The following is a 24,596-nucleotide window of genomic DNA, read 5'->3' as shown; positions in this document are numbered from 1 at the left end:
GCATGGGTGCAGGAGGTAGCACCAATGCAGTTGTCAATGTTGCAGAGGTAGAGTTCGGGGCTAGGGCCACAGTACGCCTCAAACAAGGGTTGTTCGATGCACCCTACAAAGAGGCAGGCATAGCTAGGTAGATTGATTGGAGATCGGTAATTGATCAGTGATAATGACTGTGAATGATGAATGATTAACTAGTGGTTGACTGAGTGTGGGTTGAATGGGATTAGCTGAGTGATTAATGATTGACTGAGTGAGGGTAGAACAGGATTGGCTGATCAGTGATTGATTAATGATTGACTTAGTGATCAGTGCTTAATCAGTGGTTGACTGTGTGTGGGTTGGGAAGGAGTATCTTAGTGATTAACAGACCAACCAGTGACAGTGTCTGTGTGGGGTGGGGAGTGAGGCCACACGGTTGCTGCCCGGAGCACTAGGGGTGTGACACGGTTGCTGCGCCGCGGTGCCACAGGCAGGAGGTTCCCCGCCGCCGGGAGCAGGAGCCGGGCTGGAGATGACGCTGGGCCCGGTGCTGCCCGCGGCCGCCGCCGCCGCCGCCCTCTGCCTGGCGCTGACCCTGACCCTGACGCTGCCGCCGGCCCGGGCCGACAACGCGACTGAGCAGAGCGGCACCGCGTCCGCCCCACCCCGGGCCGCCGGCGGATCCAGCGAGGGCTCGGTGATCGGCCGCGCTGTGGCTGTGGCGCTCGGCGTCAGTGGACTAGGCCTCGTCTACCTGCTGGTGCGGGGGCTGCGGTAGGTGTGGGGGGGGGGGGGGGGGGGGGAGGGAGCTGAGAGTGGGAATGGGTGTGAATACGGGGGAGGGGAGGGAGGGTATACAGAGGTTGGGTCAAGTGGGGGAGAGGGAGGTGGGGAGGGATAGGTCGGGAGCTAGTACTAGGGGGTGTGGGGTGGTAGGGAAGAAGGGGGGGGGTGAGGGATAGGGACGGGATAAGAAGGATGGTAAATGGACATAGGGTGAGGTGTGGGTAAGGGGGAAGAGGGGGGTGGGTAGGGAGCTAAGAGGGATGGGGACGAAGGGACATGGAGGGGAATAGGGGAGGGAGGAGAGGATGGAGGTTATGTAAAAGAATATGTAAGAATATGTGTGTTATGATTGTGTTTATAATTTGTTTTGTTGTTTGTCTTTTGCACAAAAGTCCGCGAGCATTGCCACTTTCATTTCACTGCACATCTCGTATGTGTATGTGACAAATAAACTTGACTTGACTTGACTTGAGGTGGAAGATGGGAGTGGGGTTGGAGGGCGATGGGGAGGAAGGTCTGGGGAGAGAAGAGAAATGTGGGATGGGGTGGAGGGAGGAAGGGGGTGGAGAGAAGGAGGTAGGGTGGGAGGGATGGAGAAGATGTGGGGAGGGGAGAGGGTGAGGGAGGTGGGAATGGAGGGAGTTGTGTAGGCTGGGAGGGTGGAGGTGGGAAATGAGGGAGGTAAGAAGGGATGGGGGGGGAAGAGGGAATAGTTTGGAGGTGTTTTCGGTGATTATTGGCTTTGTTGTAATGTGGGAATGAGTTGTGAGATGAGGGTGGATAAAGAGTGTTTTAAAAGAGGGTAGAGTTGGAAAGATCACGAAAGTTGGTTGGCCAAGAAAGGAGTTGTGCAAGTGAGGGGATGTGACTCATGGTGTGGTGATTTCATGGGAGGAAATTGTGTTGAAACCAGTCAACTGATTTTTACTTCAAATACTTTGAAAATTAACAAAATGCTGAAGTTGTCTAATTGTCGTTGAGACTAAGATGGTTTGAATCTTGCAGACCCAACTCTCCAAATTATTGCTTGCCATCATCTTCGAGTTAAAATCCTCATCAGTCTTTATACCTGCCTTAAATTTATTTTAAACAAGCAGCTCTGTTTATACATTGGTTAGTACGAGTGTCGGGGGTTACAGGGTGAATGCTGGAGAATAGAGTTGAGAGGGAAAGATAGATAAGCCATGATTGAATGGCGGAGTAGACTTGATGGGCCGAAAGGCCTAATTCTATAACATTGCACATTTTTAAATAATTTCATTTTATTCATGAAGACGCGTTGACTGAAAATGCTGGAAGCTGGAGAGAGAAATTACCTACTGGAGGAAGTCAGTGGGTCAGGCAGCATCTGTGGAGGCAAATGTACAGAGAGTCACACAGAACGGAAACGGGCCCTTCAGCCCAACCCGTCCTTGCTGACCAAGATGTTGCATCTAAATTAGTCCCATTTGGACCAAATTCCTCTAAACCGTTCCTCTCCATGTACCTGTTTTTTACATGTTGTCACTGTACCTGCCTCAACTATATCCTCTGGCAGTTTGTTCCATATGACAATGCTTTCAGTCAAGAATGCTGTCCAGATTAAGGTCTGGTACCGGATTCATCGACTGTCTATTTCTCTCCCCAGATGCTGCCTGACCCACTGAATTTCTTCATCAGCTTGCTTTTTGCTCCATTTTATTCTGGATTAGGACAGCTTTCTGAAATAACAAGGAACTGCAGATGCTGGTTTATACTAAAGACTGACACAAAATGCTGGAGTAACTCGGCAGGTCAGGCAGCATCTCTGGAGACGCGATGTTTTGTAGGGACTAAACTAAACTGGAAGCGAGGAGGGGCAGGACGAAACCACGGCCGGCAATGGATGGGGGGGGGTGGGGGGGGGGGGGGGGGGGGGGGGGGGGGGGGGGGGGGGGGGGGGGGGGGGGGGGGGGCAAACGGTAGTCTGGAGTAGTGTTGGTTGGTGTGGGTAAGTTGGGCCGAAGGAGTTGGGCCGCACTGTATGACTTGGACTCTGACTATTAATTACCTTGCACGATTCGATTACAAATAGACAATAGGTGCAGGAGTAGGCCATTCAGACCTTCGAGCCAGCATCACCATTCAATGTGATCATGGCTGATCATCCCAGATCAGTACCCCGTTCCTGCCTTCACCCCATATCCCCTGACTCCGATATCTTTAAGAGCCCTATGAAGCTCTCTTGAAAGCATCCAGAGAAGCGGCCTCCACTGCCCTCCGAGGCAGAGAATTCCATAAACTCACAACTCTCTGTGAGGAAAAAAGTGTTTCCGTATCTCCGTTCTAAATGGCTTGCCCCTTATTCTTAAACTGTGGCCTCGGGTTCTGGACTAATTCATGTTTAAAAGCCGGTGGAGCTTTGAAGCACCAAATATTTCCCTTATTTTTGTGATGTGTCATTCAATAAAATAAGTGATTTTTTTTTTTGCGTGATGTTTATTTTAATTGTCAGGATGTGTTTAACTTGATGTCAAGATGAGCGCTGGAGTATTACTGAAGTGACGGGAGAGATGCCAAAGGATTGTGGATATGTGAAGGTTAATTCACTTGTTCAGAAGGCAGATAGACTTGGCAAACCAGCTTGGTCAGTCTTGTATTAGTGGTCAGGGACGTTTGGGATACCGCGCGGAAACAGGCCCTTCAACCCACCGAGTCCGCACTGACCAAATGACCAGCACTCCCCGCACATTGACACTACCCTACACTTATAATGGGCAATTTTACATTTATACCATGCCAATTAACCTACAAACCTGTACATCTTTGGAGTGTGGGAGGAAGCCAAAGATCTCGGAGAAAACCCATGCGGTCACGGGGAGAACGTACAAACTCCGTACAGACAACACCCGTAGGCAGGATTGAACCCAGGTCTCTGGCGCTGTTAGAGCTGTACGGTAGCAACTCCGCCGGCTAAGTCATCGTGTTGCCCAAATTGACTTGTTCAGAAGGCAGATGGACTCGGCAATCCAGCTTGGTCAACCTTGCATTAGCGATCTGGAATGTTTGGGAGACGGTAATTAGTTTAGATACACAGCACGGAAACAGGCCATTCAACCCACCAACTACGCACTGAGCAAACGACCAGTGATCCCCGCACCGTAACACTGCCATGCGCAGGCGCACGCACACTCTTCACAATTATACAAGCAAATGACCTACAAACCTGTACGTCTTTGGAGTGTGCGAGGAAACTGCAGGTCCCGGAGAAAACCCACGCGGTGACGGGGAGAACATACAAACTTTGCACAGACAGCACCTGTTGTCAAGATGGAACCTGGGTCTGTGGCGCTGTAAGACAGGAACTCTACTGCTGCGTTACTGTGCATGGAGCAATGTTAGGTGGCAGCCATGAACATGTTGCTATTAACTGAAAGTAAGATTTATTAAAAACAAATTTGAATTGGTTCTTGAACATTATTACTGAGAAACTTTATGGTGTTTGATGGTGAAGAACTTCCATAAAACATTTGATAATGAGCTAGTTGGCAGTTTTGGGTCTCCGGAGGATAAAGTGGAGATGTCTTTGATAATACAAAACTTGTTGAAATACAGCACAGGCTTGTGTTTGAATGATTCTATTTCAGACTGGAGACAAATACGCGATTGTGTCCATCAGAGGTTTGTTTTGGGATTACTATTTTCTTGCTTGTCTCTTGTACGAAAAACACCATAGAGTGGATGTGGAGAGGATATTTCACCTTGTGGGAGTCGAGGACCAGAGGCCGTTGCTTCAGAATAAAAGGACGTACCATTAGAAAGGAGATGAGGAATTTCTTTAGTCAGAGTGGTGAATCTGTGGAATTCAATGCCACAGACGGCTGTGGAGGCCAAGACGATAGATATTTTTAAGGCAGCGATTGCTAGATTTTTGATTAGTACGGATGTCGGGGGTTATGGGGAGAAGGCAGGACAATGGCAGGGCTCTCGCTTAACTTTTTTTACCTGTTGCCAGCTGGGCAACCTTGGCAGCTTTTTAGGTTGCCAAATGACAGTTTAGGTGGTCATTTAAGATGGCTCGCATGATGCGTGCTCGGACGAAGTGCGTAGTTACCAGTCGGAATTATGCTCATTTAAGCATTCACATATTATTTCTGCTTCAAATAAAGTCACAAACTAACAAATTCACCAATCAAGACATGATATATACCACAATGACATGCAGCAAAATTATAATACAGTATCTAAATTCTTTTTACACATTGCAATTAATGCAATTTTTATTATTTCTTTCCACTTCCAAACAAAAATGTGGTTGGATTATTCAGCGTATGATCAACCTGTGTCATTAAATCCTGGACCTTTATAATATATATGCTTAACCATGCACACTACAGATTGATGTAAGCATGTTTTCTGTGAAGGACTGAAAATTATCATGACATGGCCATAGCATTGGGTCGTTATTGCTATTGGTACAGAAACACTCTCGCTTCCCACATAATTTATCCACAACAAAATATACGGGTTGCAAGGAATTTTCTAAAGGCATTTTATGATAATAGCTGTTAAAACTGACTATACCCATCTGACAGAAACATTACAGTAACTAACAAGAGATGGCCAAAGGACATAAATGCAGCAAATGCTCTTTTGGTAATATATTTAAAGGTGTCAAGACGCCACATTACCGGACATTCAGATTAGATGTGTTGTGAACAGCAATGAAGATACCCAGTTTGTAAGCAACAATTTTTTTTTATTTTAAATTGTTGATAAACGTTTTTCCATCATTCCCACTAAAGAATGAACTTAAAATTTTTAACTGAAATAACTCCTGACCAAATATGTATATGACTGACTGTAGAAGTAAAACCTGGATAAATCCAACATATAGCTGTGAATGTTGCTCAGTAAATAACTACAGTACTGATAATCATATTAAGAGCATTGATTCGCCATTAAAATGAGTTCTGTAATAACATGTCAACGGTAGAAGTGACAATTGACCACTGCGGTTTTAATGTTTTACGTGTTCACAATTTAATTAATCCATCTTTATGGATTAAAACAAATAATAACATTGGGAATTAAAACATATTTGATCGCATTCCGTTATCAAACATAGTCGATGTTAGTTCTGAAGACATTTCCAGCACAATAGGGTCGGGGGGGGGGGGTGTGTATCAGGCCGGGCGGGGTGCAGGAGCAGGGGGAGGAGATGGAACCGCGGCCACTGTTGCTGCGCGCGGCCCGTCATTGGCTCCGACCCTCCATCACGCCACACTTCGGTCTACGGTAAAAACCAAGTTGCCAAGCCGGGCAAAATGACTCGCTGTTTAGGTTGCCCGGCGGCACTTTGAGTGGTCAGTGGCACCCGGGCAACCGTTAATTTTGAGCCCTGAATGGGGTTGAGAGGGATAGATAGATCAGCCATAATTGAATTGTGGAGTTGACTTGATTCTGCTCTGAGAACTTATGAACATGTTAATTGCTGGAGGTACAAGGCTACAGATTCTGAACTCTGGAACAATAGCAGTTCGAGCTGCATCTATGGAGGGAAAGGTTCAGTTGATGTTTTGTGTCAGGATGTCATCAGGTCAAGGGTCCTGACCCAGAAAGTCGACTGTCCATCTTCCTCCACAGACCCAGCATTGCTATTTCATAGTAATCACATGTTTGACTTGAAACAACTGATTATTTTGAAATGGAAATGCAGGGCAAATGGTTGAAAATAGCAACAAGCTGATTTGGTCACTCAGCCAATCTGCGATAGTTCTGATTGAGGGGCAAATGGTGGACAGACACTGTTGGAGCCAGCACGGAAAAGTACTTTGGGTCATGAAGTCTGGTCTGTGTGATAGACTGGGCTACATTTACAAATTGTGGAGTACAGAGGCAAATAAATAAATGATGGGTCTTTGTCCCAAATATTATGGAGGGCACACTGTACCTGCCTTGAATACCTCTTTGGCAGCTCGTTCAATGTACCCACCACCCTCTGTGAAATTAGCTGCTCGGGTTCCTATAAGATCTTTCTACTCTCACCTTAAACCTACTTTCTGGTTCTTGATTCCACTCCTATTGGTAGAATACACTGTGCATTCACCCTATGTATTACCCTCATGATCTTGTACATCCCTACAAGGCCAGACCTCTAGGGTGAGGTATGGCAGGGTAGGACCATCTCCTGTGCTCCAAGGAATAAAGTCCTAGCCAGCCCTTTCCCCCCCCCCCTGTATAGCTCAGGCCTTTCAGTCCATGCAACGTCCTCGAAAACATAGTGAACAGTGAGACTTCTGCCTGCTAGATGCAAGAATTATAACAATGTACTATGGACTGCTTTTCTATAAACTACATATATAATCTCTGTGTAGGAAGGAACTGCAGATGCTGGTTTAAATCAAAAATAGACATAAAATGCTGGAGTAACAACAGGACAGGCAGCATCTCTGGAGAAAAGGAATGGGTGATGTTTCGGGTCGAGGCCTTTCATCAGAAGGGTCTCGACCTGAAACGTCACCCATTCCTTCTTTCCAGAGATGCTGCCTTTCCTGCTGAGTTACTCGAGCATTTTGTCTATCTTTTATAACCTCTGTGAGGTGATCAGTGGATCAGTAGTACCAACAACCAGAGAGCATTCCTGAGCTATCTATCTCATTGGAGACCCTAGGACTATCTTTCATCGGACTTTACTGGACTTTATCTCGTACTAAGCATTATTCCCTCTGTACACTTTAGACATCGCGATTGTAATCATGCATTGTCTTTCCGCTGACTGGCTAGCACTAGCATTCCACAAAAGCTTTTCACTGCCCCTTAGTACATGTGACAATAAACTTAACTACTGTTGTTTAGTGATGTATTCAACTTTTCATCTATTTGTGAGGTTCTGCTCTGCAATTCTTCGGAACACCCAAGTCTGATTACACTCTAAGCTAGGATAATTCTTCGAAACTCATAGAGCTGTTTCAAAGGTAAAACCTAAATGGATTTTCTTTTCCTTCTGGTGAATATTCTGCTGAAGTAGATGCTGTTATATAATTTTCAGTGATATTCTGGAAGGGACGGTGGGGCTGCAACGGATAGCCTTCATCCTTGATGTCATTTGAAAAGAACTTCACACTTAATGTCTGTTCCCAGTCTACTGGGAATATTGATTGACTGGGAATATTGATATTGATTTCTCTAACTTCACGTAACCCCCATCCTTTCCCCCACCCAAGTCGCACCAGCTTCTCGTTCTCACCTAGCAAACAGCTAATAATGGCCCGTTTCCTTAATCATCGTTACTTTATTTGCATATCTTTCATTTGTTCTGTGTCTCTATACGTCCGTCTATCTCGCGTTTCCCTTTACCGTGACTAGTCTGAAGAAGGGTCTCGATCCGAAATGTCACCCATTCATTCTCTCCAGAGATACTGCCTGTCACGCTAAATTACTCCAGCATTTTGTGTTTATCCCAGCCTACTGTTTCCAAAGCTCAAGAACAAAGGAAGAGCAGAGAGACAGCAGTTAAATTGAGATTAATATATTTACTCTTTTATCTGCTAATATTCTAAGTTGTAACTCATAAGGGTATGGCTTAAATTTAACCATTCAGGAGTAATTAATCATTATCACTGAACAGAAAATGTTGACTCTGGCAGAGTTTTGCGTTTCAAGAGATTGCAAGTTTCCTTCCCGCACATTTACAACTCGAGCGAATTTACAAATTAATATGCACGGTGGCGCAGTAGTAGAGTCGCTGCCTTACAACGCTTGTAGCGCCGGAAACCCGGGCTTGATCCTGACTACGGGTGCTGTCAGTACGGAGTTTGTACGTTCTCCCCGTGACCGCGTGGGTTTCCTCCGAGATTTTCGGTTTCCTCCCACACTCCAAAGACGTACAGGTTTGTAGATTAATTGGCTTGGCATAACTGTAAATTGTCCCGTGTGTGTGTAGGATAGTGTTAATGTGTGAGGATCGCTGGTCGGTGTATACTTGGTGGGCTGACGGACCCTGTATCTCTTAACTAAACCAAACTGTATGTTTATTGAATTGCACTATTTGGTTCCAATTTAAAACTCTTTTCTCTTTACTTGTTCCCAAGTTCTGTATTAGGGACCCTTACTGGGACTTGAACCTTTTAGGGTGAGAGGGTGCTGCAATGTCAGATGGGGTTAGAGTTATTTTTTACAGTTGAAACGTGAAATAATCTGCTGAAAAGTGTAGCCATTGTTGTTCTACTCTCTAAACCTGACACCCAGAATTCTGCTGCCCTAATACGCATCAAGACTTGTTAATTTATCACCACTGTGTTTTACTACCTGCATTGCCTCCCAATGAAGTAGTGTCTCACCTCAAATGTGCAGAAAGGAACTGCAGATGCTGGTTTATACTGCAGATAGACACAAAGCACTGGAGAAACACAGTGGGTCAGGCAGCATCACTGGAGAAAAAAGATCGGTGACGTTTCAGATTGGGACCCTTCTTCAGACTGAAAGTAGATGGCAGGGAACTGGTGGTAAGAAAAGGTCAGATCAAAGCAGGACTGGCAACAAATAATCAAGGAAGGCCATCATGGGCTAACTGCATAGATTAGAAGGCACAGTAGTGCAGAAGTGGAGTTGCTGCCTTAGAGTCAGACACCCGGGTTTGATCCTGACCTCTGGTGCTGTCCATACGGAGCTTGTACCTTCTCCCTGTGACCGCGTGGGTTTCTCCGGGTGCTCTAGTTTCCTCTCGCATTCCAAAGCCGTGCAGGTTTGTAGGTTAATTAACTTGTGTAAATTGTCCCTGGTGTGTAGGATAGAACTAGTGTACGGGTGGTCGTCGGTCGATGTGGTCTCGGTGGGCTGAAGGGCCTGTTTCCATGCTGTATGTCATAGTCTTCCAGCTTGGAAACGAGCCCTTCAGCCCAACGTCCACACCGGCCAGCATGTCACTTCTACACCAGTCCCACCTCCCTGCATTTAGCCCCATATCCCTCTAAACCTGTCCTATCCATGTAACTGTCTAACTGTTTCTCAAACGTTGCGATAGTCCCTGCCTCAACTACCTCCTCTACTACATCCTCTAGCAGCTCGTTCCTTACACCCACACTCTTAGTATCTCTAAACTAAACTAATTGGGTTTCGGCCCGAAACGTTGCTAATTAGAGATAATTAGATTTGTTTTTGAATTTCTGATTATTACTGGTAAATGCAACTCCTGTCAATGTGAAGATTTTATATAAAAAATGGGAACGGGATGCTCAGCCTCTTGTGCTTCCTTCAGTATCCAAATCCCCTTTCATCTTCACACTGCTTTCCTCTACTCGCCCTGTAATTCATGATTCCCTTATGAAATCAATCTCGATCTTAAAAAATGCGCACTCACTGAAGCTCCCCAGTCATGTTGGGCAAAGGATTCCATGGATTCGCCACCCTATATGTAAAATAATTTCTTCTCGCTTCTGCACTGAATGGAGGAGCTCACATTTTTCGATGGGCTTCCCATGCTCTAGGCACCCTGGCACGGTTGTAACCCAAGCTTTGCTTTATGCCTCTGGGACCTTCTTGTTCTCTTGAACTCTATTATAGGACCAGCGAGCGAAATCTCTCCTGGAGCAACAACCCCATCATCTCCTGAGTCTGGTCAACCTTCACCTTCATCCCGTTATCATACATATTCATAAGCCGTAAAAGCAGAATTAGGCCATTCGGCCCATCAAGTCTACTCTGTCATTCAATTGCGGCTGATCTATATTTCCTTCTCAACCCCATACTCCTGCTTTCTCCACATAACCCTTTGACATCCATACTGATCAAGAACCTGTCAATTTCCACATTAAAAAATACCCACTGACGTGGCCTCCACAGCCGTCTGTGGCAATGAATTTCACAGATTTATCACCTTCTTGATTAGTACAGGTGTCGGAGAATATGGGGAAAAGGCAGGAGAATGAGGTTAGGAGGGAGATAGATCAGCCACGATTAATTTGCGGAGTAGACTTGATGGGCCGAATGGACTAATTCCACTCCTATCCCTTGAGACCTTGTGACCCTCTGACTAAAGAAATTCCTCAACTTCTTTCTGAAGGTACGTCCTTTTATTCTGAGACTGCCCCCTCTGGTCCTGGACACTCCCATTTCCGGAAACATACTCTATCCAGGCCTTTTTCAATTCTGCAAGTTTCTGTAATCATCCTTGGTCAGGGAGATCAGATCTGAACGTGATATTCCAGATGGGTCCCGACATGATGGGTGCAAAGTGTCTTCTCTTGTACACACAATAGAGGCCATCGTACTGTTGTACTTTCAATGATGTGTATGCAAGGACACCAAGGCCATTCTGAGCACCAACACCTTTCAATCTTACAGCATTAAAAAATATTCTGCCTTTCTGTCTTTCCACCATGCGCAAACCTGTGATAGACACAAAATCCTTCTTCAGTCTGAAGAAGGGTCTCAACCTGAAACTTCACCCTTCTATCCAGAGATGCTGCCTGTCCAGCTGAGTTACTCCAGCTTTTTCTGTCCAGCATCGGTGTAAGCCAGCATCTGCAGTTCCTTTGCGGGACCGGCAGCTTCTCTGGATGACGTTCCGGGTCGAGACCAGGGGTGGGGAACCTTTTCATGTTGGAATGCCGCATTAAGTTAGCTGTAATCTAATAAGGACGCATCCAAGAAACTTCAATTAGATATACTTCAAAATATACATTATTTTATTAAAATAGCCCTCATGCCTTACTAATGTTTTAATTGTGGCCGTCAGTCGGGGAGGATTATGTCGTTGAATCTTTTACCTCTTTCGTATTTTAAATACGTTCACTTTAAGATTAAAATAAAAATAATAAAAGGGGAACAAAAACATATTAATAAAAATAAAAGGATTTATTCTACAAAATTTGGATTCAGTCAAAAGGCCGCACTTAATGGCCTAGAAGGCCGCAGGTTCCCCACCCCTGGTTGAGACCCTTCTTCACACCTGCCTACTCCAACTTTTTGTGTTTCTTTGGTTTAAACCAGCATCTGCAGTCTTTCCTCCACATCTGAGGTTCCTTCAAACACATGCACAGACCTGTCTTCTTTCAGGCTTCTTGTGTCTTCTTTCAGGCTTCATGCATATAACCATATAACCATATAACAATTATAGCACAGAAACAGGCCATCTCGGCCCTACAAGTCCGTGCCGAACAACTTTTTTTTTTCCCCCTTAGTCCCACCTGCCTGCACTCATACCATAACCCTCCATTGTCTTCTCATCCATATGCCTATCCAATTTATTTTTAAATGATACCAATGAACCTGCCTCCACCACTTCCACTGGAAGCTCATTCCACACCGCTACCACTCTCTGAGTAAAGAAGTTCCCCCTCGTATTACCCCTAAACTTCTGTTCCTTAATTCTGAAGTCATGTCCTCTTGTTTGAATCTTCCCTATTCTCAAAGGGAAAAGCTTGTCCACATCAACTCTGTCTATCCCTCTCATCATTTTAAAGACCTCTATCCACCACCACCACCTGCATGTGTGGTGAATACTTTTTGATGCAAACATTGTACAAGTGTGTCTAAAATAAACATCAACATTTGCATTGTGATTCCGTGGAGGAACATTGAGAGACTTTTCTACTCTTCCCCTCATTAACTTCTTGATTTGTATTGTAGAACTGAGGAAGATTACAACTTTAGATTACAATGGTTGAGAGCACTACAAACCTAGTTCTGCATATCCTAGAAGCTTTTGTGTAGAATAATGTGAAATTTAGACTTTAGAGATACAGTGTAAAATCATGTCCCATCGGCCCACCAAGTCCGTGATCACCCCGTCCACTACCACTATCCTACACACTCGGGATAATTTTACAACTTGCTCAAGCCAACTAACCTACAAACCTATACGTCTTTGAAATGTGGGAGGAAACCGGAAAACCTGGAGAAAACCCACGCGGTCTCAGGGAGTACGTACAAATTCTGTACAGACGCCGCCTGTAGTCAGGATCGAACTCTGGTCTCTAGAGCTGTAAGGCAGCAACTCTACTGCTGCACCACTGTGCCATCCTATGCTGCCTGATAGCAGATCAACTAGATCACACTTATTGATTTAATTGATTGAAAGATACAGGATGAAAATGAGGCTCTTTGGCCCACTGAGTTGATGCTGACCATCAATCACCTGTTCACTCTAGTTTTTTATGTTATCCCTCTTTCGCATCTCCTCTCAATTTACAGCAGCCAATTAACCTACGGAGCCGCATGTATTTGGAATATGGGAGGTAACTGGCCCACGTGCTTGCAGGGAGAACGTACAAACACTGCACACAGATAGCACCCGAGATCAGGATCAAACTCTGTTCCCCAGTATTGTGAAACAGATGCTTTCTGTGCCCTTTAACAAGGAGTTCAATGAGTGAATATTTTAATGCATCGGAATGTTGCCAAAGGTGCTTTGCAGTTAGTTTCATCGCACCAGAGACCCGGGTTCAATCCTGACAGGGATAACTTGCAAACTCTACGTCAACAGCACTTGAGGTCAGAATCGAACCCTGGTCTCTGGTGGTGTGAGGCAGCAACTCTTCCTGTTGTGCCACTGCTGCCACGTTGTTCCTACTGCAAATTAATTCCCTTTTGCTCCTTTCCCCACCTTAAACATCGCACTTCTCCAATCTTTTCTTCTTCAATTGTTCATTCAGCTTCCTCCTAAATATTCATACACTATTAATCTCTGCAACGTCATGGTTGCAGCTTCCACATTCTAACCACAGCATGAATTTTCCGTTGACTTTATTTGCAGGTCGGAACAGGTCGGGGTGGTGGCAAATGTGTAGGAAGGAACTGCAGATGCTGGTTTAAACCGAGATAGACACAAAAAGCTGGATTAACTCATCCGGTCAGACAGCATCTCTGGAGAAAAGGAATATGTGACGTTTTGGTTTAAGACCTGAAGAAGGGTCTCTACCCAAATCATCACCTATTCCTTTTCCCCAGAGATGCTGCCTGACTGCTGAGTTACTCCAGCTTTTTGTGTCCATCTTCTGGGGATGGTAGAATAACTGGCAAGTGATAGAAGGTTGCTGGTGGGTGGGGGGGGGGGGGGGGGGGGAAGGGGGATGGGGGGGTGGTGTTTAATTGGCACGAGTGGAGTAAGTGACAATGACATGCAGGTTTGTAGGTTAATTGACCTGTAAAAATTGTAAATTGTCCCTGGTGTGTAAGATAGGGCAAGTGTACAGGGATCTCCGGTCAGTGCTGACTCAGTGGGCCTTAGGGCCTATTTCCGCGCTGTATCTCTAAACTAAACTAAAGAGGAGTAAAATGCAAAGAAGGGGGGGGGGGGGGGGGGGGGGCGAAAAGGAAAGGGGGGGGGGGGATGGCATGGATAAGAAAGGATTAGAGGGATAATGGTCAAATGTGGGCAAATGCAGCCAGCTTAGATGGGGCATCTTGGCCGGCAAGGACAAGTTGGGCCGAAGGGCCTGTTTCTGTGCTGAATGACTCTGACTAAGTGTGATAATTATAGTGTGGTTCACACACCACCACATGGTTAATTGGATCAGAGTGAAAGTGCCTTAAAGTTGAATAGTTGAACGCTGCACTAACTAGAGCACTTGGGAATAATACCTGGCATTCTTGTCTTGTATTTCACGGGTCAAATAATGCAGGGCAGGTTAAGTCTCAGTTACTGTTGTAGTGTGGTCCATTAATTAGACTGGAGTATTAAATGAACAAGGGACTTTTGCTGGCTTAACTCTCAGCACTTTTATATCGTGTAGAAAAACAGCGCACAAATAAGCTACTCTGCCCAGAGAACTGGTCATCTCTCCAAACAAGCTGAAGAAGGGTCTCGACCCGAAACGTCACCCATTCCTTCTCTCCAGAGATGCTGCCTGTCCCACTGAGTTACTCCAGCTTTTTATGTCTATCTTCGGTTTAATCCAGCAACTGCAGTTCCTTCCTACACATTTCATCCCTTTAACGTTGTTACTCTTTAGGTAATTGAGCAGAACTGGATTTTTAATTTGCTTTGTCTAATGTCTAACAATGGATTTCTGTTCCATTCGTTATACAGCATCGTAGAAAAACGTTTATAAATGAATTAAGAGCCTATTTTGCTTAAGTAACCCAAGGTGTTGAAGCCCCTAATGAGGCAATTAGAGCACTTAAATATCCTGTTTAACATCAGTGTTTTAACCTGTAGTCTGCACCATTAGCATTGTGTTTAATAAAATGGATGTTGTGCAGGTTACTGGATCCATTGCCAAGCCTGCTGGCTCTGCTCTTGCAGGGCAACGGAGGTTGCATAATATTACTGGTCATGCATGTCATTGCCAGCTGTTACTTGGAAACAGTCTGTGGCAGTCTACCTTTTTAAAATATCTGTCTACATTGACCATGTGTACAGCCACTTACATGCTTTTTAAAATCAAAAGATGGTCGCATAGTCATCACTGACCAACATGCCCCATCCACACTAGTCCCACCTGCCTGCATTTGGCCCCTATCCCTCTGAACCTATCCATGTACATGCCAAAATGTTATTTTTAAATGTTGCAATAGTTGCCATCAGATATCCATCAGGAATGTGATGCCAGTTGCATGAGAATTACTTAAAATTACTGTACATCACTACTGTAATCACTGTTTAAATTGCTGAACCAGGCAATCTCATAGTCTTGCGGTGTGGAAACAGGCCCTTCGGCCATATTTGCCCATAGTAACCAAGATGACCCTTCTTCACTGGTCCCACCGGCGTGTGTTACCGTCCTGGTTCCTATTAAATCTTTTCCCGCCTCACTGTAAACCTATGTCCTCTGGTTCTCTATTCCCCTTCTCTGGGCACGACACTGTGTGTTTACCCAATCTATTCCTCTCATGATTTTGTACCCATCTAGATGGAGTCAATGGAAGGGAGGTTTGTTTGCGTGATGATCTGGGCTATGTCCACAACACTACAATTTATTGCCGTCTTGGATGGAGCTGTGTCCAAACCATGCTGTGATGCAGTCTGATAAAATGCTTTCTGCGGTGCATCTGTAGAATTGGAACATCTATTATGGGGTTTCATGTATCTGCACTTGATAGTCCAAGCCATACATCACATTGGAGTAGTGTCAGTGACCGGGGCATTGTGGGAGTTGTGTCGGTGACCGGGGCATTGTGGGAGTAGTGTCGGGGACCAGGGGCATTGTGGGAGTAGTGTCGAAGACCAGGGGCATTGTGGGAGTAGTGTCGAAGACCAGGGGCATTGTGGGAGTAGTGTCGGTGACCAGGGGCATTGTGGGAGTAGTGTCGGGGACCAGGGGCATTGTGGGAGTAGTGTCGGTGACCAGGGGCATTGTGGGAGTAGTGTCGGGGACCAGGGGCATTGTGGGAGTAGTGTCGGAGACCAGGGGCATTGTGGGAGTAGTGTCGGAGACCAGGGGCATTGTGGGAGTTGTGTCGGTGACCAGGGGCATTGTGGGAGTAGTGTCGGAGACCAGGGGCATTGTGCCGCTGATCATCATACTTGCAGTCTTGGACAGAGCTGTTCCCAGCCAAACTTGTATTGCAATCTGACTGTAGCCTTTCAATGGTGAATCTGTAGAACTCCTGGATTTCTCAGTGTTGGTAATGAAAATTGGTTCCATGGGTGCAGAAATCCATGCAGAACCCAGCACTGAAGCATGTGCAATCAACAGAGGCAAAGACCTATCAAGAATTCACATTTTTAAAAACGCACATCTGGGAGTCTTCAAACTTGAAGACCTTGCAAGCATTTCAAAACTGTCATATAAGTATCTCTCGAAATTTGGATGATAGTTTGCCCCTTATTGGTTTTTTTTAAAATAAAACACTCCATTATATAAGAACCTGACAGTTTCCCGCTACACTTCTCCTTCTATTCCCGGGATGGCTGGGCTAACGTATGATGAAAGAATGGGTCGAACGGGCTTATATTCACTGCAATTTAGAAGGATGAGAGGGAATCTTATAGAAACATGTAAAATTCTTAAAGGATTGGACAGGCTAGATGCAGGAAAAATGTTCCTGATGTTGGGGGAGTCCAGAACCAGGGGTCACCCAGAGAGTTGTGAATCTGTGGAATTCTCTGCCACAGAAGGCAATGGAGGACCTGTTCACTGGTGTTTTCAAGAGAGTTAGATATAGCTCTTGGGGCTAAAGGATTCAAGGGATATGGGGAGAAAGCAGGAACAGAGTACTGATTTTGGATGATCTGCCATGATTATACTGAATGGCGGTGCTGGCTGTAAGGTCCGAATGGCCTACTCGTGCACCTATTTTCTATGTTTCTATGTTTAATAATCATCTGAAAAAAAAGGCGATTTGTTTTTCGTAAACCATCTTGTCCAATATCAACTAAAACAGTAAATGCTGAGCATCTTTAGAAAGATATGTTTCATTTCCGGAACCCTTCATTGAAACTGAGAAACAGAACCAACATGTTGATTCCTGAAAAAAAGACACAAAGTGCTGGAGTAACTCAGCGGGTCAGGCAGCATCCCTTTAGAACATGGATAGATTACTTTTCCAGTCTGGAGAAGAATCATAACCTGAATCATCGCCTATCCATGTTATCCAGAGATGCTGCCTGACCCTCTGAGTTACCCCAGCAATTTGTTTGTAAACTAGCATCTGCAGTTCCTTCAGATAAGTTCTGTTGGACTGTTGGGGGCAGAAACATGGTGACTGGACTGCCTGGGTGAGGTCTGCTGTATGATATGTCGGGTTGTATGCAATAAAGTATTGTATCATTCATTGAATTTAAAATATGACGTTTTGTTTCTTAGGTTGAAGAAAAGGCAAAGGAAGAAGTATGGGCTGCTTTCCTCCTTCGATGACCATGTGGAGATGGCTCCGATGGACACAGATGACGATGACACTACTTTATTTGAAGCAAAGAGCTTGAGGAGGTGATGATTGTGGTTTGTGCATCCAGTCCCCACCCTTCTGAGCTTCATTACTTTGCTTATGAGCTGTTGTGCTCAGGGGAGTTCATTGGGAAGGGTCTTGACATGAAACCCTTCTCTCTGGAGATGTTGCCTGTCCTGCTGAGTTACTCCAGTTACTCCCATGTGTCCATTTTTCACATTTTATTGTGTGGCTATATTTTATTTACTGTACACTCTCCCCATTTCCAAGCACCTCTAATGCTGAATATATGAAACAAATTTAAAGGAGGTGGATAGAGGCAACTGCTTATTATTTGAGCAAATTAGTCTTTTAAAATTGACTCTTGCACTTAAGAATGGCAGAGTTCTCAATATGTTATGCTTGCTTCATTACAACTACTTCCGTTTCTTATGGCTACAAAGCTGAGGGGAGCGAGCAGTGAATCCAATGTGAGTTCCAATTTCTTAGCATATTTTGTCCTTTGTATGCATTACATTTACAGAGTCACTGGTAAATTTAAATAAGTTAAGCCCAGAACAAGTTTTGCAGATCTGCCGAGGCAGAAAAGTGAGGTGTAGGAAGGAACTGCACTTGCTGGTTTATACCGAAGAGAGACACAAAATGCGGGAGTAATTCAGTGGGTCAGGCAGCATCTTTGGAGAAAAAGAATTGGTAACGTTTCAGGTCGGAACCCTTTTTCAGACGGAAAGTAGATGGGAGCGCTGGTGCAGTATTCCCAAAAATGTTGAATTGGTAATAAGGAAGGCAAATCCAAGCTAGCATTCATTTTGAGAGGGTTAGAATACAGAAACAGTAGTGTAATGCTGAGGCTTTATAAGGCACTGGTCAGACCGCATTTGGAGTATTGTGAGCAGTTTTGGGCCCCATATCTGAGGAAGGATGCACTGATGTTGGAATGGTCCAGAGGAGGTTTATGAGAATGACCTTGGCAATGATTGGGTTAACACATGATGAGCGTTTGAAGGCTCTGGACCTGTACTCGCTGGAGTTTAGAAGGATGAGGGAGGGGAGCTCATTGAAACTTATCAAATAGAGAAAGGCTTGGCAGAGTGAATGTGGAGAGGATGTTTCTACTAGTGGGAGAGTCTAAGGCCAGAGGCTATAGCCTCAGAATAAAAGGATGTACTTTTAGAAAGATGAGGAGGAATTTCTTTAGTCAGAGTGGAATTAATTCCCACAAAAGTCTGTGAAGGCCAAGTCAATAGATTTTTAAAGCCGAGAGACAGTTGAGATTAGCACGGGTGTCGGGGGTTAGGCAGGAGAATGGGGCTGGGACGTAAAGATAGATCAGCCATGATTGATGGCGGAGAAGGCTTGATGGGATGAATGGCCTAATTCTACTCCTAGAACATGAATTTATGAAGGTGTGATAACAGGTAGGTACAAGGATGCAAACAGTGGAACTGGTAGGATGACTAGGGAAGGAGAAAAGTAAAATGGCAGGTTCAGGGTTTTCAAGAAATGCTGCAAGGAAAGGCTGTGAAGTTTAACTTTACAGAGAGGCTCATCAACAGGTGGAACGTGTTAAGATGGATGGTAATCGACCGGTCATGATTGATCATATTGTAAAGAAATGTATTAAGTTATTAGACCAGAATAGTAGCGCAGCTGCTGGATCAGCTGCATCACAGCACCAAAGACCTGGGTTCGATCCTGACCTCAGGTGCTGTCGTTGTGGAATCTGCACATTTTCCCTGTGACCGCCTGGGTTTCCTCCCACATCCCAGAGACATGCAGGTTTGCATGTTAATTGTCCACAATAAAATTGCCCCTAGTGTGCAGACATGGAACTAGTATGAATGGGTGATCGATGGTCAGAGTAGACTCAGTGGGCTGCAGGACCTGGTTCCATGCTGTACCTCTAAACTAAACTAAAGTCTTAAAAAAAATCATAAATTTATAAATATAACATTGATATTTTGGAAGATAAGATTTAAACGGGAAAAGTAGTGATCTTCAAACTAAAATCCTCCTAATTGGAGGAAGGACATTATTGCTTTTGAGGGAATTCACCAGGTTAATTCCCGGGATGGCGGGGCTGACATATGGTGAAAGAATGGGTCGAGTAGGTTTGTATTCACTGGAATTTAGAAGGATGAGACGGGATCTTATAGAAACATATAAAATTCTTAAAGGAATGTACAGGCTAGATGCAGGAAATTTATTCCTGATGTTGGGGGAGTCCACAACCAGGGATCACAGTTTAAGAATAAGGGGTAGGCCATTTAGGACTGAGATGAGGAAAAACCTCTTCACCCAAGGAGTTGTGAATCTGTGGAATTCTCTGCCACAGAAGGCAGTGGAGGCCAATTTGCGTGATGTTTTCTAGTAAGAGTTGAATTTAGCACTTGGGGCCAAAGGAATCGAGGGATATGGGGGAAAAAGCAGGAACGGGGTACTGATTTTAAATGATCAGCCATGATCATATTGATTGGCGGTGCTGGTTCGAAGGGCCGAATGCCATACACCTGCACCTATTTTTTCTATGTTTCTAAAAGCTGCCACCAACACTCTATTTATATAATGTGTAGAGTATTGACTTTTATTTAAAATCTGGCTAGTTACCTGCCTAGTTATTTTGTCGTTGGCGGTGATCGGTATGTTTTGCTGGGTTCATGGTTGGGGATTTCATCACCATGCCAGCCTGATGTGAGTACTGACCTGATAAGATTACTTTGGGAAGTTACATTTTGATTCATTTTGCAAAATGATGGGGGAAGTGTACGTTTTTCATTTCATTATACTTGGCATCTAGACAAGAATCATGACAACCCATCCATGGGGACCTTGTAAAATGAATCGAGAGATTAGTCCAGACCTACGAGTCATTGACCCATTGCAATCTGCCCTGGATTTCATGGTTAAAGAGACCATGGGATATACTGAAGTCATCTGTTGTTTGGAAAGAATAGAGAGTGATTCACAATGCATCTGAAATTTTAAAGACTAACCAGATTCAGCTTGCTGATATTCAATGGCTGAAATGGAAACCAAGCTGTTTTGTATATTTTGGTTTTGTCATACAACGCTATCAAGTTGGAAAAGGTACAGAGAAGATTTACGAGGATGTTGCCAGGACTCAAGAGTCTGAGCTCTAGGGAGAGGTTTAAGCTGGGACTCTATTCCTCAGAGAGCAGGAGGATAACGGACGATTTGAAAAAGGTGTATAAAATCATAAGTGGAATAGATTGGGTAGACACGCAGCTTCTTGCCCAGAGTAGCGGAATCAAGAACCAGAAGACACAGGTTTAAGGTGAGGGGGGAAAGGTTTTAATAGGTATCTGAGGTGTAATTTTTTCACAAAGGATAATGGCTGTATGGAATGAGATGCCAGAGGAGGTAGTCGAGGCAGAGGACTATTGCATAGTTTAAGAAACAATTGGATAGGTGCATGGATAGGACAGGTTTTCGAGGGGTAGGTGCCAAATGCAGGCAGGTTGGGCTAGTGTAATAGATAGGACATGTTGGTCAGTGTGGGAAAGTTGGCCTATTTCCATGCTGTATGACTCTGACTCTAATCATTGAGAAATGGTGTAGGTGCTCAGCTTTGCATTCAAATATTTGGTCTGCTATAACAGATGAAACTCTTTTTCTTTTCTCCTGCTTTCTTTCAATCTTTGCAGGAGCGTTAACTACACAGCCTCACAATCTTGTTGACTTTACAGCCTTTGCAAATTCTTCTGGACACGCTCTGCTGCTTTGCTGTGAGTTTCATGGGTGTTTGTCCTTCACTCTTCCAACCCACCTTATTCTATGATTCTCGTTAACAAAATTCCTTTCCCAATTCCTCCGCTGTATCCCTTTCGTAAATATCCATGTTTGTTTGTCTGAAGATTGTTGTGTGATTGGGAGAGGAATAAATCTAATTAAGCAGAATCTCGTATTTAAAAAAAAAAATGGAAGCCTGGACTAAAGGTTTGATGAACGAGTTCAGGCACTTCACTTTTCGTGCGAGTTTGATCTACGGAATATTGAAACACCGCGCTTGTTTAATACCAAAACTTAATTTATAAGCTGTATTTTAGAAAGAACACACTCAAATTGACACCTGTGTAAAATGTATGTTCAGTTTGTGCATGTTTGAACTGAGTGCTGCTTTTCACGATGTAACCCCCTCCAAGATGCTTGTACTTAGCGGTAGAAGAGGAACCAGAGATTAATGGAGTGTGTTTCTAAATGTCCAGAAAATGTAGGAGGAACGGAAAACTGTGAGGGGAGGGGTTGCACAGTTTAGTTTAGTTTAGAGATACAGTGCGGAAACAGGCCCTTCGGCCCACCGAGTCCGCACCAACCAGCGATCCCCGTGCATTAACACTACTACACACTAGGGATTTATATTTATTCCAAGCCAATTTACCTGCAAACCTGCACGACTTTGGGTTGTGGGAGGAAACTGAAGATCTGAGAAAATCCACGTTGTCACGGGGCCAAATGTACAAACTCTGTACAGACAGCACAGTTGTCAGGATCAAACCCGGGTCTCCGTCGCTGTAAGGCACCAACTCTACCGCCCCCCCCCACACCCCCTGTACCCCCCCCCCCCCCCCCCCCCCCCCCCCCCCCAAGGTTCTGCCTATGGTTGGATAGTGTTACCCCCCCCCCCCCCCCCCCCCCCCCCCCCCCCCCCCCCCCCCTAAATCCTATTATTTAGTCATCTTTTAATTGTAAACAAATAAGCAATTATCCACACATTTCATGAGCGATAGGATCAGAATTAGGCCATTCAAGCCATCGTCTACTCCCATTCTATCATGGCTGATTTGTTTTCCCTCTCAACACCATATATAACCCCTGACACCCTTATCAAAAAACTATCAATAGCTGCCTTAAAAATATCCATTGACTTGACCTCTACAGCCTTCTGTGGCAATGAAATCCACAGATTCACCACCCTCTGACGAAATAAATTCCTCATCTCCCTCATAAAGGTGCGTCCTTTTATTCTGAACCCTGTAAAGCTGGACCAAGATTGTACATTGGCAAGACCAAATGTAAACTCCGTAACCGTTTCGTCGAACACTCAGTCTACTATGGCCTACTGAATCACATGGTTGCTCACCATTTTAACTCTCCCTCCCTTTCCCACACTGACCTTTCTGTCCTGGGCCTCCTCTGTTGCAGAGTGAGGCCACATGCAACCTGGAGGAAAAACATCTTGTATCATCTTGGGTAGCTTACACCCCAGCGGTATGAACATTGAAATCTCCAATTTCAGACACCTCTAATAACACAAACATCCCCTCCCATTTCTTCCACACTCCCCTCCCCCCCTCTATGCCCCACCTGGACACGCACTATTTTTCTCCTCTACATATATTGCTTCCTCCAGCCCAACAATTTGCAACTCTTCAATCTTTTTGTCCCGTACCTTCTGTTTTAAAAAAAAAAAATCTCTGGCCTTTGTTTAACCATCTGACTATCAAAAATCCGTCTCGATTGTATTCACCGATTACCTGCTGATCTGTCCTGCCCCTCCTCTCTTCCAGGTCCCCCCCCCCCCCTTCTCTCCAATCAATCCGAGGGGTCCCAACCCAAAACATCACGTATTCATGTCCTCAAGAATATGGCTGCCCGACCCGCTGAGCTACTCCAGCACTGTTCCTTTTCCTGTAAAGCGAAGATTTTTCCCATACAGGTCTGTGATTTTACTGTAAATAAGAAACATGGATGGTAATCCTCCATCTTTTTCACCCATAATTGGGGAAAGCCTAGGGATGCAAGGAATTGCAGACGTTGGGATCTTGAGCAAAACACAAAGTGCTGGAGGAACTCAACGGGCAGTATAAGTAGACAGTATGCTGCAGAGGGAGTGGATAGCGCCTGTGTCATTTATCGCAGTTGGCAATCAAAAACCCATCTCGCTTGTATCTACCTATCACCCGCCATGCTTTGTCCACCCCAATCCTCCTTTACAGCTTTCTTCCCCCCTACTACTGGTGCAAGAGGTTATGGGGAGGAGGCAGGAGAATGGGGTTGAGAGGAAATGACAGATCGGCCATGATGAATGGCGGCGTAGACACGATGGGCCGAATGGCCTAATTCTGCTCCTATAACTTATGAACTACTACAATCAGCCCGAAGAAGGGTCATGACTCGAAACATCTCCTATCTATTCCCTCCACAGGTGCTGCCTGACTTGCTGAGTTACTCCAACTCTTATGTTTTGTAATTAATACTCTGGATAGGGAATTGAGACCAATTCAACAACTTGCTGCGTACAGTGCATTCAGAAAGTAATCGGGACCCCTTCACTTTTTCCACATTTTGTTACGTTACAGCCTTATTTTAAAATGGATTAAATTAATTTGTTTTACCATAAATTTACAAACAATACCCCAGAATGAAGAAGCGTAAAGTGTTTAGAAATTTTTGCAAAGTAATTAAAAAGAAATAACTGAAATATCGCATTTACTTAAGTATTCAGATCATTTGCTATAACACTCAAAATTGAGCAAAATTGTCCGTAGACCTCCGAGACAGGATTGAGTCGAGACACAGATCTGGAGAAGGGTATAAAACAATTTTTGCAGCATTGCAGGTCCCAAAGAGCACAATGGCCTCCGTCATTCTTAAATGGAAGAACTTTGGAAACACCAGTACTCTTCATAGAGCTGGCCGCCCAGCCAAACTGAACAATCGGGGGAAAAGGGCCTTGGTCAGGGAGGTGATCAAGAACCCGATGGTCACTCTGACAGAGCTCCAGAGTTCTTCTGTGGAGATGGAAAAACCTTCCAGAAGGACAACTATGTCTGCAGCACCCCACCAATCAGGCCTTTATGGTAGAGTGGCCAGACAGAAGCCACTCCTCAGTAAAAGGCACATGACAGCCTGCTTGGAGTTTGCCAAAAGGCATCTAAAGGACTCTCAAATCATGAGAAACAAGATTCTTTGGTCTGATGAAACCAAGATTGAACTGTTTGGCCTGAATGCCGAGCGTCACGTCTGGAGGAAACCTGGCACCGCTCATCACCTGGCCAATACCATACCTATGGTGAAGCATG

The 24,596-nt window shown here is 44.8% G+C and overlaps 1 protein-coding gene across 2 annotated transcripts in view; it reads left to right on the top strand.

Moving 5' to 3' along the window:
• Positions 1 to 426: 426 nt before the first annotated feature.
• fam174c (family with sequence similarity 174 member C) overlaps positions 427 to 24,596 on the top strand; it is a 36,616-nt gene continuing 12,446 nt past the window's right edge. The window contains exons 1-2 of one of the 2 annotated variants that reach the window (XM_055658971.1): positions 427 to 750; positions 17,472 to 17,598. In XM_055658971.1, coding sequence (XP_055514946.1) covers positions 509 to 750; positions 17,472 to 17,598 — 369 coding nt within the window. In that variant the 5' untranslated portion in view covers positions 427 to 508. Of the gene's footprint in view, positions 751 to 17,471; positions 17,599 to 24,596 lie in introns of those variants that run through there. The other variant, XM_055658970.1, reaches the window with a different exon arrangement.

This window comes from Leucoraja erinacea, chromosome 29 (assembly GCF_028641065.1).
Source record: "Leucoraja erinacea ecotype New England chromosome 29, Leri_hhj_1, whole genome shotgun sequence".
Classification (NCBI taxonomy): domain Eukaryota; kingdom Metazoa; phylum Chordata; class Chondrichthyes; order Rajiformes; family Rajidae; genus Leucoraja; species Leucoraja erinaceus.
This window is presented reverse-complemented; position numbering and strand designations above follow the sequence as displayed.